The following is a 15,660-nucleotide window of genomic DNA, read 5'->3' as shown; positions in this document are numbered from 1 at the left end:
TCAAACAACAAGCGTTATCAATTTATTCCCAATTTTATTTTATTTTTAGACGGGTGATGTTCATCACTAAACCTTCCAATCAAAGGTATTAATTATTTAGCAAAACAGGAACTATAAACTGATCCTCAAGTTGAATCAGAAGTTAGAAAATACAAAGCGTATTATTACAAGGCAGTTACTTGAAAAAAACATTGGTTTCACGAATTCATGCTTAGAGAAAGTAAGCGAACCCATACAGTAAAAAAGCCACGCCACTGCACAAGAAGCCATACCTACAAAAACGCGGGTAATTGTTAAAAATAATATATTGGCATGTAACTCTAGCCTTTACAGCATGAGCCCTGGCTGATTGCAGGATACTTGGATCATTTAGCCCCGTGTTAGTTGCCTAACTTGTTAGGTAATTCATTATTATGACATCCACAGCGAGTAGTGTACTAGTGTTATACGTACCACTGTTTAATATTTAGTTATTCTGTTGGTTGGAAGACAGACGAGCATAGATGATTGCCAGAACAATGAAGAACACCATCATCTGCATAGAAGGTCATGGATAGTAAATATACTAATCGAAACACCGTACCATAGCATACTTTTAAAGGTTCTCACCATGATTGGAGAGTATGTTGACTTAGTCCTCACAATGTGCAGCTTCCTGGAAAAAAAAATACAGATGGAATTCTATCAAATGCTGTGAAAAGTTACATTGTTTGTGAGAGTAGGATTTTGGAATTACTGTACCTTTTTTTCAGGGTTCCAGAATTCTTACAGATACTTTGGATTGCTTCAATTTTGCTTAGTGTTTTTGTGGCATTTGGATCCTTCTTATCAACCTACATAAGGGGATCTGCGTAAGTTGATAAAATCAGAAAAGTAAAAGACAGTGATGTTAATTTAACTCAATTTCTTGATCATTCATGTTGCCTATTATTTATAGACAAAAGCCGAATGGGATACTAGTAATGACTTGTTTCCTATGGAGCATTACCTTGGATTTCATTAAAGCAAGGAAATCATAGAAGGCACCGTAAACATCAGACATTGTGTTTGTCTGACAAAAAATTACAGCAGCAAGACCTAATTTGCACAAATTCAAACATAGCAAATACATCAAAGACAGAGCAGTCATGGAAATTGGAAACAGCAAAGACAAACTACAGGTTCAACCTACCGCGTCTCATTTTCACAGGGCCTCTGAAGAATTGGCTATTGTTGTAGCATAAAGCTAAAGTTCCAATGCTAAGGGCTAAAGTAGAATATAGTATAGAAGATATCATCATCTTCTTAAATGTCAAATTATGAAGGAAATAGAGGCCTATACCAAAGAAAATACGACTCCAAACTAAGGGCTTCAATTGATCAAAAGGTTGTTACAATTCATAGTATTTATGTGATGGAATATATTACTTTTTCATCAATATATATGCACAGAAGCATAGGCTACAGCAGTACGCTTAATGAATAGCAATCTGAGCCCACTTCATACTGATTGCTAAACTATGGAGCTGGTTTATTGTAATTTGTCTTTGTGTGTAACCCTCTCTTCCCTTGTGATTTTCTCTGATTTTAACGTATATTTTCATTTTGCAGGTCACATGCCCATACCAAGCAGAGTCCGACATTGAGTTGAATTTGTCAATAGGGGATTATGTTGTTGTTCGAAAGGTTTGCAGCTTACATCTTTACCTTTAATTTTGACTCTTTGGCTGCTGCTGTGTTTAGTTATTTTGTCACAAGCATCTGAAATTATGTGCTTGAATGAATTTTGTTTTTGACAGTTATGCCGTTATGGTGTTATCCCCATAGTTACATAAACTTACAGGACTGATGGTGCTCATTTCACCATAGTAATATGAGTTTTGAAGAAATGGAAATTCAGATATGGGCTACCTAATTCATTTCATGACTTAAACATTAAATTAGACAAGTATTTCATGTGAAAAGAGCAAAGCTTTTGAGCTTTAGCCTTCAGCCTATCAAACATTCTGAAAATCACATATTTTGTCATGATTAATGATGGAAAAAAGGCACAAGCTGTTTTTTTTTTTCTCTATTTATTTGTTAAAATATCTTGTCTTAACTTCAAGTAAATACACAAATTGAAACCTGCTATTGACAGGTATCCAACAACGGCTGGGCTGAAGGTGAAAGCAAAGGCAAAGCCGGTTGGTTTCCTTACGGTTACATTGAAAGAAGAGAACGCGTACTAGCAAGCAAGATCGCCGAAGTTTTCTGAAATCTACGTCTGGGTAGCTGAAACTGATAAAGGTTTTGTTTGTAATGTGTTTCAACTCTACATCAAAGCCCAAAATTCATTGTTTGATTGATATATAAATGGAACAATTGCCGTAGGTTTACTGTAGTGTATGATGTAGCTATCATTTTTGTTTACTTTCTGATCTCCCAATTTTTTTTTTCTTTTACATTTTGTGCAATCTTATAGAAGTATATGTCATGTATTGTCTACATCGGAAGTGGGAGGGGGAATGACTGAGGATGTCATGAAAGTGTGACTGATACTTCAAATTTTTAATATGCTATTTTTGATTTCTTTTGTTGGTTTATTGCCTATTTGTTGTACCCTTTTTTTTTTTTTTTTTGGTTTATTACCAAATGCCAACTGATACTCAATGTGACTCTTGCTATTACACTTGTGTGACTGATACAGTGATACTTCAAAATCTATGTTGCATGAGTAGTGAATAGCTGCAAGAGATGATTATAATAATTACTAACTTAGCATCCCAAATTCAATAGTTAGAATGAGGAAGAAAAAGATATCATGACTCAAGAATGTGTGGACTTGAATGGATTAATGAGAGTGTTGATTTTGTATTATACTACCTCTGTTTCTTTTAGTTGACACGTTTTGACTTTAGTACTATTTACATATTCCGTTTTGATCGTATTTTGTGCTTATACGTAACGAAAAATATAGTCATGTGGGATCTTGTTACATTCATCACGGTATATATATTTTCAAAATAAGAACTTTTCATAATTTTGCTTATCGGTAATTAAAGATATGAATGGTTGAATTTGTGCACCGTGACTAAAGAAATGTGTCAAACTGTCAACTAAAAAGAAACGGAGGAAGTACTATAATACTAGTATATTGATGTTGTGTTTTACTCAACACAATGAATATGGAAGCCTTATTTTGATGGAAAAATTGTTCATAACCTCTGAACCTCGCTTATCTCATCTCAAATTTGTTAACAAGAATTATTAATTATTTCAAATTGTACCAAGTGTTACAAAAAACAAATGAACAAGTACAAAAATGTCACAATTTGAAAGGTGAAAATATAATAGGATACCCTTCTTATATAACACTACACTATAGTTTTAACTTTAAATGAATACATCAATTCGTCAAACAACAAGCGTTATCAATTTATTCCCAATTTTATTTTATTTTTAGACGGGTGATGTTCATCACTAAACCTTCCAATCAAAGGTATTAATTATTTAGCAAAACAGGAACTATAAACTGATCCTCAAGTTGAATCAGAAGTTAGAAAATACAAAGCGTATTATTACAAGGCAGTTACTTGAAAAAAACATTGGTTTCACGAATTCATGCTTAGAGAAAGTAAGCGAACCCATACAGTAAAAAAGCCACGCCACTGCACAAGAAGCCATACCTACAAAAACGCGGGTAATTGTTAAAAATAATATATTGGCATGTAACTCTAGCCTTTACAGCATGAGCCCTGGCTGATTGCAGGATACTTGGATCATTTAGCCCCGTGTTAGTTGCCTAACTTGTTAGGTAATTCATTATTATGACATCCACAGCGAGTAGTGTACTAGTGTTATACGTACCACTGTTTAATATTTAGTTATTCTGTTGGTTGGAAGACAGACGAGCATAGATGATTGCCAGAACAATGAAGAACACCATCATCTGCATAGAAGGTCATGGATAGTAAATATACTAATCGAAACACCGTACCATAGCATACTTTTAAAGGTTCTCACCATGATTGGAGAGTATGTTGACTTAGTCCTCACAATGTGCAGCTTCCTGGAAAAAAAAATACAGATGGAATTCTATCAAATGCTGTGAAAAGTTACATTGTTTGTGAGAGTAGGATTTTGGAATTACTGTACCTTTTTTTCAGGGTTCCAGAATTCTTACAGATACTTTGGATTGCTTCAATTTTGCTTAGTGTTTTTGTGGCATTTGGATCCTTCTTATCAACCTACATAAGGGGATCTGCGTAAGTTGATAAAATCAGAAAAGTAAAAGACAGTGATGTTAATTTAACTCAATTTCTTGATCATTCATGTTGCCTATTATTTATAGACAAAAGCCGAATGGGATACTAGTAATGACTTGTTTCCTATGGAGCATTACCTTGGATTTCATTAAAGCAAGGAAATCATAGAAGGCACCGTAAACATCAGACATTGTGTTTGTCTGACAAAAAATTACAGCAGCAAGACCTAATTTGCACAAATTCAAACATAGCAAATACATCAAAGACAGAGCAGTCATGGAAATTGGAAACAGCAAAGACAAACTACAGGTTCAACCTACCGCGTCTCATTTTCACAGGGCCTCTGAAGAATTGGCTATTGTTGTAGCATAAAGCTAAAGTTCCAATGCTCATGATCTAACGCGCATAAATTACAGAGGAACAGCATCATTATAATTCTAAAGATAATTAATATAACATCTGCCTTAATTGCCTTATATCATCATAGATTCATAGATGACTATAAGCAGACATCAAGTGCATAAGGAGAAAGATATCTACTGGATATAACAGCTAAAATTAGGTGATTCAGAAGAAGTTATACTTGTGGAATAGCTGAAAACCGAAAAATGGCATGATCCTTTATAGCAGACATGTAGTTTAGGCAATCTTCTACATGCAACAAGGAATTTGTCACCATCTCATTTAAACATTGGACCGCCTTTTCAGTGTTCTCCTCGCATTTCAAGTCCTGCATAACATATATAAACCAAGTTAGGGTGACAGTTGATCAAGAAATTCATCACCAACACACTCCTCTTCAAGAAATTGATATCTCATACTAATCACATTTACCTTGTCCAATCTTTAATTTAAATCCAGTTAAAATCAGTAGGATGACTTACCTCCAGTTGGTTGACATATTTACACCAAATCTCTCCGGGCCAAAACTTGCGAGGACTTGGAATATCATTTATATCTTCAAGGTAATCTTGAATAATGTTTGTTTTCTGCACAATATAGACAGATAGTACAATATGTAATATCATAGACAAATATGATATCATGGAGCAGAGAAAGGTGTAATGCAGAGTCTAAAGCAAAAGGGACCGGATTACCTGCAAAAATAAAGACACCGAATTGGAAAGATCCTCAGGAGCTAGTTCCTCCAAACCAGGGTTATGGAAAAGCTTTGACAATCCTAAACCAATAGGTCCTGTTACATGATGGCAATATTCATCATAGTCCCCAACTGTTTTTATCTGTAAAGAAAAAAAAAAAAAAAAAACAATCACCTATTTTGTATCCCGAATTTGATTTTTTGTAAAAACATAAGCTAAATAACATATTTATAAGTCTATATATAAGGTTTATAAGTCTATATTTATGGTCATATAGTAAGAAAATTTCTGCCTCAAGGCCAAATCAACAACGGTTTCTGTTTCATATCATGATGGCAAAATTTCTGCCTCTAGTAGAACAACCTTTAAGAGAGTTATGTTACAAGATTCAGTTTCGGCAATGGATCTCCAGCACATTTAGGTGGAACTGTAAACAAATATTCAGGTATCTAGCAATGTAATATGAAAGTACAAGAGACAAGCAGACAGATTATTCTACTAAAAAGCAGGTAAATAATGTAACAAACCTCCCTGCAGATAAATTTTGCCATTCCTTCACCCGTCTGTCTGATCATATCCTCAATTACTACTTGGCAACTGCAGATGACACAAGTAAAATTAGTTCTCACAGCCTACAATTGGAACTCGATAAACCAGGATAAGTTGGTGCATGTGAAAGATTTAAGATTCAGAACAATGAACCAGCCTAGGATTTTGCAAGCTTAACATGACCAATGAAGCCAGTAGTGAGGTATAAATACATAATTGAATGGAGTTATGTACACTACAAGGTACTAAACTTTGCAAAAAATATCAATTAAGGTACTGAACTTTCATTTGTATCAAATAGAGTACTATAACCTACAGTATAGGTAAACTTTCCGTTTGCTACTTATTTTAGCCGGTTAATTCGAATTTTTTTAAAAATAAAAAAATAAAAAAATGTATCATCAGGATCAGACAGACGGGTACTGAACTAGTGCATTAGAACAAACAATGTGCCTTCTAAACATTTAATATCATATTATCACATTGCATGCAATATCATTAGGAGATGCACATGCACACATGAATATTTTGACACTGAAAATTGGTAAGATAATTAACCAATTCTAAAGTTATTGCATGCTTTGGAAAATGATATTTTTGAAAGGCGATAAATATTCAAGAGATTGATATGAAGGTTACTGTCTATCAAGTTCCAGAAAAGCAGTTGAGACATGATGAAACCCATCCATCAGAATTTTGCAGTCCCCTGCTCCACCTTTATACAGAACAAGATAATCAGAGTTGTACAATATGTATATGCACTGATTTAATTTAAATGTCAAACAAAGAATGTTATTAAATACTGTATTTTGTACAAATCATAACAAGACCAACATATGGACAAAAGAATTGTGCAAAACTTCGTTCACTCACAAGAAAACTTCCAGTCGCGATCATATATATGCTGATGAAAAGCTCTCAGAATAGGCAGTTTGACATCCATAGCTATGCTCATGTCATCCTCTATCCATCAATGCAAAAAAGCAACATGAGATAAGATACACATACACTAAGCAATTATAGAAAACAACTTAAAACATGCATGGCATGAAATTGCAGGCTATAGTTGTTACAATGTCATTACAAACTCTTCATTTCAGCTCAGCACAACATTTTAGTCTCTTGGACCAATTTGTCCAAATACATGTAAAATTATATTTATCATCCGAGTTTGACACATGGACACATACCCTTGACTACATAAGTGCATTCCATAGTTCATGTAAGTGCTTGCATTGAATCATTTATACAATATTGTTGAGATTAAAGAGACAAACCTACAGTGTCGATGGCTCGAAGGAACAAGTAAAAGACACATGCCTGTAATACAATGAAGCAGCACAAATTAAACCTAGCAGAGTACATTTGAGAGCATGATGCACATTTGTTCCAAAAGAACACATATAAAAACATATACACATGTTGCATGTAAAGAATACTTTGTATATTCTATCTTCATGTTAATACATTTGTATGTTTGACACAAAGTAAGGAGAAAAGATAGGAGATGAAGCTCACAGCATTGCGAAGCTCGGTATCAAGCTGTTGTATAACAAGAGAGAAACTTGTGGAAACCTTATGAAGCATAGTATAGCAGAAACCCCAGTGAATATCAGGTGGGATTTGCTTCTTAGCCTCTTTAACAGCCATCTTTACCTTCAAAAGTGGGTAAAATTCATCTGGGTATTTCAAAATCTCCCACAAAGTTTCCATTTTGATCAACTTTAAGAACTGGCTATTGCTCTAAATATGATATTTCAATGTATAGTATAATTCAGTAATGATAATAAGTCAAGTTCACAATGTGAGTGAGTGTATGCTGCAGTGCTGTTTTTTGTTTTTTTGTTACTTAGCAATCAGTGCCTTGTGCATTATTTGAACAAAAATAAATAAAGTTGGTCTACTCATCTTTTAATACTCATACTCCATTAAGTTCATTCATCTCACAATACCGACATTGAATAAATAAACATTGTTGCTCTAAAATATTGAATATATGACCTTGAAATGAAAGGTACTCTGTAAAAATTTAACTATCAATTCAGCGTTATATCATTGTTAGGGGAATAACTATTGGTAAAAAAAAAAAAAATACTCCGTATGAAACAATGATGTAATGTTGAATTGATAGTTAAGTTTTTACGGAGTTATTAAATAGTTAAACTCTTCTACAAGAATGTCAATTTTTTTACCCCGACATTTATATAGTATGATATTTTTTTTCCATCTGAAAAATTGAGAACTGATTTCAAATATGTCCCACATGCCTTGAATTTTTGTTATTTCTCACATGCAGGCAAGAGGCTACCAGTCATTATCTCATGAGTATTAGCAAAAAATAAAATTGATTCAAAAATAGTACTCCATAGTAATTAAATGCTTCCCAATACATACAAATTGTGTAAAACAAAAGAAGGAATGAAGAATAGTCGTCTCGTTTTAAATGGACTAAAAAAACAATAAAATTAAGTTCGTGCCAAAACTAGAACACGACTGAAATGGTCCTTAAAGTACATCAGCAGCACTTACAACTTACAAGCAAACTTATCAGAATGTTACGAAGCAGCTACAAACCATCAATAATGACGTGTGCCATATCGATCTCCTCATGAGTGATTTATGTGCAATATATATTTTGTTTTGCTGCTATGACTCAGGAGCTCGTTTCGAACCTTGAGAACATAAGTATTCCTGTATTACAACAACACACCACTCAAATGCACATGAAGCCATACCTACAAAAATGCAGCAACACATGTTAAATAATGTTGGCATGTAGCATTAGTTTTAATGACATGAGTCCAGATGATGTCTGCCTACTAGTTAGGTAACATGTGCGAGATGTTGATAATGTCCTTACTTCAGTATAACTACGGTTTGTTCATGCCTCATGGTACTTAGTTCATTTCATTCCGTGTTAGTTGCCTAACTAATTAGGCAAATAAGCATATTATCATGGCACATAATTACATAAGCATATCATATGACATCCAAGTCTAGTTGTGCTATACTTACCACTGAGTAACAATTAAGCAATCTGTCGATTGGCAGAAAGGCGAGAAAAAATGATTGCCATAACAATGAAGAACACCATTATCTGCATATAAATTATGGTCAGTCTCTAACTTTAAACCTTTAGCCACCATAGCATATTTTAAAAGTTCTCACCAAGATTGGCGAGTATGCTGACTTATTCCTCACAATGTGCAATTTCCTGAGGAAAAACATAGATAGAAATTATCATACGTTGTGGAAAGACACATGGTCTCAGTGAGAATATGCATCTGTAATCACCTTTTGTTTAGAGTTCCAGAATCCCTACAAATCCTCTGGATTGCTTCAATCCTGCTCAGTGTTTCTGTAGCATTTGGATCCTTCTTATCAACCTACAAAAGAGGATTTGTGTAAAACTAAATAGAAAAGGCAAATTATGTTGTGTTCACACTTTCTTCCTTTTCCAATATAGTCCTTTCATCTCTAGTAATAACATTGGTGTGGTAGAGATGTCAGGGTAACCATAATGAAGGACAAGCTAATTCGGTATCTGAAATAGGATGATCGTGTATAGCCTATTGTTTATGTTGAAAATGATTGGAGTGTAAAAGCAATGGCTGTTTGTTTTCCGGAGCATTACCTTGGTTTTCATAATTGAGACGAAATCATTAAAGGCGCCATAAACATCAGCCTTTGTGTTCGTCTGATCAAAAACTACAGCAGCAAGACCTAATGTGCAAATATGCACAAATACAAATATAGAAAATACATCATAAGGAGACAATACAGTTATGGTAACCACTGAAACATTACAAACAACCTGCAGTAATGTCATGTATGTCATTTCTTAGGATGGATACATAACAGATACATGTGGAAAAAAAGAGCTGATAGTACTTACCACGTCTAATTTTTACAGCACCTTGAAAGAATTGATAATTGTTGTAGCATAAAGCTAAAGTTCCAATGCCCATAATCTAGAATATGTAAAGAAGAATGTCAAGAGGTTATAATAACAGGCACCAAGACTTAGGGTAAAAGAGAGATGCCTCGTGAAAAATAACAGCCAAAATCTGCAGAAAAAAATAAAAATCTTGTACTCCGTAGCAGAGTATTCTACCTTTTCAAGCACAATATTATGAAACAGAGTTGATGCTGTTTGAAAATACTCCTAAATTGTTTGATGCATAATATCTAGAATTTTTTCCTAACAAGACCCCAATTATATGAAAATTGGGGGCAGTAAGAATGCTAGCTGATTCAGAAGATCTCATACTTGAGGAATAGCACAGCTCCAGAGTATGGAATGATCCCGCAAAGCAGACATGCAGTTTAGGCAATCTTCCACATGCAATAAGGCATTTGTCACCATCTCATTCAAACATTGAACTGCCTTTTCTGAGTTTCCTTCACATTTCAAATCCTGCAGAAAAAAATAAATTTCAATCTTAAAGATACTACAATTCAAGAAATTCTTCAGTATTTTTTCACATATATTACCAAGCTCCTTAAAGTTTATTGAGCAAGTAATTTCACATTTACTTGCGCACATCACAATCACCTGTATTTACATGATTTCTATAGACATAACAAAGGAAAATACTCTAAGAAGATGATAAGAGCGAAAAACAAGCTAACTACAATTACAAAGACATTACTAACCTCAAGTTTGTTAACATATTTACTCCAAATCTCCCGAGGCCAAAACATGCGAGATTTTGGAACCTCATTTATATCTTCAAGGTAATCACGAATAATGTTTACTTTCTGCACAATATGGACAGATTGTTTGTTATGTAACAACATACTGCATACTTATTTTGTTATCACAGAGCAGTATAGCAGACCGAGAAGGTTGCAATGAAATAAAGGCAGAAACTAATACCTGCAGAAATAAACCAATCGAATTGGGAAGATTGTCTGGAGCTAGATCCTCTGAACCAACATAATGGAAAAGCTTTGACAGCCCTAATCCAACAAGTCCTGCTACATAGTGGCAATATTCATCATAGTCACCAATCGTTTCTATCTGCCATGTAAGGAACATTTAAATAATAATGATATAGATGTCAATACACCAGGTTTGGAAGATTAGTTAAGTCCCATAGTTTTAGCAAAGATTTTTAAAATCAAAGTCTTTGGATTTCCAGCAGATTTAGGCGAACTCAGGTATCAAGAATTATACAAGTATATTATATAGGAATAGCTCATCACTTAGCATATGTTTTCTTGCCTCAGCAACTTTGCATAGAAAAACTGGGGGGTTAGCTAGGAAGGAAATAGAACAACTATAAATAATTCTATATATACAATTCATTTGGTAATTCATATGCACAAACCTCCTTGCAGATGAATTTTGCCATTCCTTCTCCCATCATTTTGATCGTATCCTCAATAACCACCTGGCAACTGCAGAATCCACGAGTATAAGTAGCTCACACATAAATCAGAGCAAGTTAACAATTCGGAACAATGTAACAGAGCCTGGGACTTCACAAAACTTTAAATGAACACAACTATTGAGCAATGAGTCAATAAGCTGAGACATACATAGTTAACAATGCATTAGATCAAAAGTTCTAGTCATACATTTATTTCCATAAAGCAGCTACTGCAAGAGGCCATGCAGCAAGGATAATGTTAACACCAAGGTGCCATTCTTCATGCACAGACATATATATTACTCAGCATGCGATATCAAAAGATACAAACATTTATAATCAGACATAGAAAAGGTAAACTGTTTTAAAGGATAGTGCCAAATTTCATCCTGATCCATTTACTAAAGCAAGTACTTAAAAGAGTTTTAAATTTGATCAAACTTCAACCAAACTAACTAAAATATTCAGATGATAGAGAATGGAACTGAATGAGGCAATCAGCAAGTAGTGAATAGTATGCAAACAGGATATGAAGCTTTGTTGCAAAAAAAGGAAAGGACTTCAGGAGTATACACTATAACAATTAAGCAACCAATAACAACGTTAAAAAAATTGCTAATACATGTTGATAGCAGGAATTATGCATAGATGTTAGGCCTAACCGCCTAACTAAGAAGATAGGTAAAGGAACTTACATCAAGCTACTCGACTATGTTTTAAATAATTAACAAGAATTTTATATGCAACATAAAAGCTCTTTAATGTATATGTAGCAAATGTTATATTTGGAAGGAGACATTAATTTGAGAGATAAGAAGCTTACCCTCTTTCAAGCTCCAGAAAAGCAATTGAGACGTGATGAAACTCATCCATCAGAACTTTGCAGTCCATTGTACCACCTTAGTACAGCAGAAAACGGACATATAGAGCAAAAGAACCAGATATCATATCAATATAAAATAAATTTAGCTATGAAATGGCTAAATTAAGCAAATGCATAAGAAATTTAGAAAAACTTACAGGGAATTAGAAATTTAAGTGAAAAACATTCTACCATACAATATTACACACTAGAAAACAGTATACTAATACTAAGATTTGGACTACAGAATAGATTCTGAGTTGACTCACAAGAGAAATGCCAGTCACTGTCATATATGTGCTGATGAAAAGCTCTCAAAATAGGCAATTTGACATCTGTAGCTATGCTTGTATCATCCTCTGTCCATTAGTGCCAAAAACCAATAAGAGAAAAAGATGAAGTTTATAGTAAATCATAGTTCAACTTTCAATATGCCATTGCCATGTTAAGTTGAACGGACTCTTCAATTCACCTCAACACTCAAATCAGATTGCCTAGCACATGGTAACATAAATATGAACACTTGACACTATATATTGGATCAAGGATACCGAAATATTTTCATTAAAACCAGAGTCAACACATACCTATGTCTAACATAATATGGATATGACCACATGTTTAACATAAGATGGACATAAAGACTTGACACTTTATATTGGACATTTGGACCAAAGATATTGAAATAATTATGTGGAATGTGAGTCCAACACTTGACACATACCATGTCTAACTTATCAAATATGGAATCGGGTTATAGGCTTATAGCTTGCATGAATAAAAATTTGTAGAGCTTAAAGAGACAAACCTACAGTGTCGAGGGCTCGAAGGACCAAGTACAAGACACATACCTGTAAATTGTAAATTTTTAACACAATAAATATCTTCAACTGATAAGCAAAAATAGGTAAATAAATTTCTGTATATGTTACTTATTGGTAATTAATGATTGAAATAATGCATAGACATTCATAAAATGAGAATGGTTAGTTGCCTCCTCTCCTAATATTTACTTGACCCTGTTAAATTTGGAAACAATATGAAATGGGCCTGGGCAACCCGAATAAGGAGGAGGAGAGTTTGGTCCACAAACAAGGTTTTGGAGCTTCCATACTAAAACCAATTGGCAATAGTAGGAGTTACTCCTCTACCTTATAAAGTGGAACCACCTCTCCTCTTTTTCAAATGTGGGACACTCACAAGTGATACACATTGGGTCCCAACACTCCCCCTCACTTGTGAGTGCCCTTAGAATTAGAGCACACCTGAAGGTACAATATAAATCCTCTTTGGGAATGAACATCCAATAGAGGCCCCTTAACCAGTGGCTTGACAAATGCCCAGTTATAAACGGCCCAACAAACCTGGACTCTGATACCATGATAAATTTTGAAACAATATGAAATGGGCCTGGGCCCTGGGCAACCCGAATAAGGAGGAGGAGATTTTGGTCCACAAACAAGGCTTTGGAGCTTCCATACTAAAACCAATTGGCAATAGTAGGAGTTACTCCTCTACCTTATAAAGTGGAACCACCTCTCCTCTTTCTCCAATGTGTATCACTTGTGAGGGGGAATGTTGAAACCCATTGTAGCCCACTTGTGAATGTCCCACGTTGGAGAAAAGAGGAGGTAGTTCCACTGTAGAGGAGTTACTCCTACTATTGCCAATTGGTTTTAGTATGGAAGCCCCAAAGCCTTGTTTGTGGACTAAACTCTCCTCCTCCTTATTCGGGTTGCCCAGGCCCATTTCATATTGTTTCAAAATTTATCAGACCCTCGGCAGTAGGGATTAGAGAAGAATAACATATACTAATTATAAAACAAATTAATGCCATAAAAAATAGAATGGAAAGTACTTCATTTATCCTTTTAAGTTTGCCATAATTTTCATACCACCCAAGATCGCTTCGGATCTGATACTACTTGTTGGGCTGCATGTTTTCCTACACCGAGTTCACTCCATATTAGTATGATATTGTCCGCTATAAACATAGGAGTTCATTTTGGAAAACTTTCAAAAAAAAAACCTCAAACTAATGGAGTGTGCTCTCACTTATACATAAATTTTCTATTTCTTATTCTTAGTGCAAAGTTGGCAACAACAACAATAGTAAAAGAAGATAAAATTTGGAGAGTTTACAGCAATGTGAAGCTGATTGTCAAGGCTTAGGATATTGCCACATACGAAAATTGAACATGGGACCACAACTCTACTCTTGAAAAATTTACCTTTAATTCCCACTAATTTTTATAAATAATCAACTTCACCCGACCAAAACTTAATAATATGGAGTGACACCATTAATTAATTTTGACACACCCCTATTTGAGAGTATAATTATCGAGTGTGCCAAAATCATTTCCCTAACTCGTGGCAAACAATTAAAGGGAATAATGGGTCAGTATCAAAATAGGAAGTGCAGTAATATTTCAGAAACTGATAAAAACGACACATGATCAATTACAAGTATTTAGGAACAGAAGGAGTAATACAAACTCACAACAACAACAAAGGACAAAAATTGAAGATCTTACAGCATTGCGAAGCTGAGGTTCAAGTTTATGAATAACAAGAGCGAAACTTCTGGAAACTTTGTGAAGCATAGAATAGCAGAAACACCAATGAACTTCATTTGGGATCTGCTTCTCAGACTGTTTCACCGCCATTTTCAACTTCAAAAGTGGGTATAATTCATCTGGGTGTTTCAGAATCTCCTCAAAAACCCCCATTTTTATCAAATTTTGTTGCCAAAAAACTGTGATTTTGATGTAATTTGTACTTGCAATTGTCAATATTCAAAGTTGACTTGTAACTTTGTGAGTGCGTGTTTTGGTATCTTGAATTTAGTGTTTTCATTTTTATTTTTTTTGGGGTGTATTTTTTATTTTATTTTATTTTTATAATTTTTATATTGGTGTGTGTTTCTGAATTTGCATCGTCATCACTCATTAGCTCACCACGTAAGATTTCTTTGCGTGAGATATTTTTTTGTGCTTGTTTAGTTGACAAAATTAATTGTTTTGAGAAATTAATGCCTTTAATTTCTATTGATAGAAAAATATACATAATACATTTTAATGAATCTAACAATATACTCAAGTTAATTTTTATTTTTTAAATTACGGTTTTTTTTATTTTTATTTAGAAATGGAGTATTAAAGAAAAATTCTCGAGTTAAATTTTTGCTCATTTTATATTCCCTTGAAAATAAAAATTTGCTTGTTTATGCGAATTCAACTTTCATCATAATCAAGTATTGATTGATCTACTAGTTTCACTCAAACTAATAATATAACCTCAAAGCTCAAATTAAAGGATCACCTAGCAAGTAAATCTAAGATAGTTCTTTTGATCAATTGTATGATAGATTAATAGATGCATCAATTACTCTTCTAAACAAAGGTTTCTTAGCAATGAAAGTATGTCCGTCCAAAGTGTATTCAAACAAACCAATGAGATTCTCGATTCGAGTTGAAAATTGGAGAAATTCCGAACAATAGATTATTCAGAATTCTGGTAATGCTACACATGGTGTTTGTGCAGCC

The 15,660-nt window shown here is 34.1% G+C and overlaps 2 protein-coding genes and 1 long non-coding RNA gene across 5 annotated transcripts; all 3 read right to left on the bottom strand.

Annotated features, from left to right (window-relative positions):
- Nucleotides 1-1,241, bottom strand: LOC110705167. The gene is made up of 6 exons (XR_002508049.1): nucleotides 1,172-1,241; nucleotides 989-1,077; nucleotides 742-847; nucleotides 610-655; nucleotides 454-535; nucleotides 1-272 (listed from the first exon to the last, which is right to left on the bottom strand). It is a non-coding gene; the product is annotated as an uncharacterized LOC110705167 (long non-coding RNA).
- Nucleotides 1,242-3,375: 2,134 nt separating this feature from the next.
- Nucleotides 3,376-8,136, bottom strand: LOC110705162 (squalene synthase-like). 2 transcript variants are annotated; one of them, XM_021883014.1, is made up of 14 exons: nucleotides 7,394-8,136; nucleotides 7,153-7,195; nucleotides 6,749-6,838; nucleotides 6,515-6,590; nucleotides 5,854-5,923; nucleotides 5,324-5,467; nucleotides 5,111-5,215; nucleotides 4,810-4,956; nucleotides 4,547-4,622; nucleotides 4,364-4,452; nucleotides 4,117-4,208; nucleotides 3,985-4,030; nucleotides 3,829-3,910; nucleotides 3,376-3,647 (listed from the first exon to the last, which is right to left on the bottom strand). In XM_021883014.1, the coding sequence occupies exons 1-13, from the start codon at nucleotides 7,586-7,588 to the stop codon at nucleotides 3,842-3,844; spliced, it is 1,242 nt and encodes a 413-aa protein (XP_021738706.1). In that variant the 5' UTR covers nucleotides 7,589-8,136; the 3' UTR covers nucleotides 3,376-3,647; nucleotides 3,829-3,841. The 2 variants fall into 2 exon arrangements, 1 of the variants encoding a protein (XP_021738706.1); XR_002508048.1 differs by lacking the exon at nucleotides 3,376-3,647 and having other exon boundaries at nucleotides 3,833-3,910; nucleotides 4,117-4,222.
- Nucleotides 8,137-8,219: 83 nt separating this feature from the next.
- On the bottom strand, nucleotides 8,220-15,496 carry LOC110705164 (squalene synthase-like). 2 transcript variants are annotated; one of them, XM_021883015.1, is made up of 14 exons: nucleotides 14,650-15,496; nucleotides 12,921-12,963; nucleotides 12,382-12,471; nucleotides 12,074-12,149; nucleotides 11,209-11,278; nucleotides 10,755-10,898; nucleotides 10,532-10,636; nucleotides 10,146-10,292; nucleotides 9,771-9,846; nucleotides 9,510-9,598; nucleotides 9,170-9,261; nucleotides 9,044-9,089; nucleotides 8,891-8,972; nucleotides 8,220-8,610 (listed from the first exon to the last, which is right to left on the bottom strand). In XM_021883015.1, exons 1-13 carry the CDS (start codon nucleotides 14,842-14,844, stop codon nucleotides 8,904-8,906), a joined length of 1,242 nt encoding a protein of 413 aa, XP_021738707.1. In that variant the 5' UTR covers nucleotides 14,845-15,496; the 3' UTR covers nucleotides 8,220-8,610; nucleotides 8,891-8,903. The 2 variants fall into 2 exon arrangements, with proteins under 2 accessions (XP_021738707.1, XP_021738708.1); XM_021883016.1 differs by having other exon boundaries at nucleotides 8,220-8,566.
- Nucleotides 15,497-15,660: the final 164 nt, after the last annotated feature.

Source organism: Chenopodium quinoa, unplaced genomic scaffold, assembly GCF_001683475.1.
Source record: "Chenopodium quinoa cultivar QQ74 unplaced genomic scaffold, ASM168347v1, whole genome shotgun sequence".
Taxonomy (NCBI): Eukaryota; Viridiplantae; Streptophyta; class Magnoliopsida; order Caryophyllales; family Amaranthaceae; genus Chenopodium; species Chenopodium quinoa.
This window is presented reverse-complemented; position numbering and strand designations above follow the sequence as displayed.

Coding starts and splice junctions, on each gene's coding strand:
- LOC110705164 (XM_021883015.1), bottom strand. CDS start 14,844: ATGGGGGTTTTTGAGGAGATTCTGAAACACCCAGATGAATTATACCCA. Junction 11,279..12,073: donor TTTCTGGAGCTTGAAAGAGG/GTAAGCTTCTTA, acceptor TGGATTCTGCAG/TTGCCAGGTGGTTATTGAGG. Junction 9,090..9,169: donor TCTGGAACTCTAAACAAAAG/GTGATTACAGAT, acceptor GTTTTTCCTCAG/GAAATTGCACATTGTGAGGA.
- LOC110705162 (XM_021883014.1), bottom strand. CDS start 7,588: ATGGAAACTTTGTGGGAGATTTTGAAATACCCAGATGAATTTTACCCA. Junction 5,468..5,853: donor CAAAATTTATCTGCAGGGAG/GTTTGTTACATT, acceptor TTTTCTTTACAG/ATAAAAACAGTTGGGGACTA. Junction 4,209..4,363: donor TTGCTTTAATGAAATCCAAG/GTAATGCTCCAT, acceptor CCCCTTATGTAG/GTTGATAAGAAGGATCCAAA.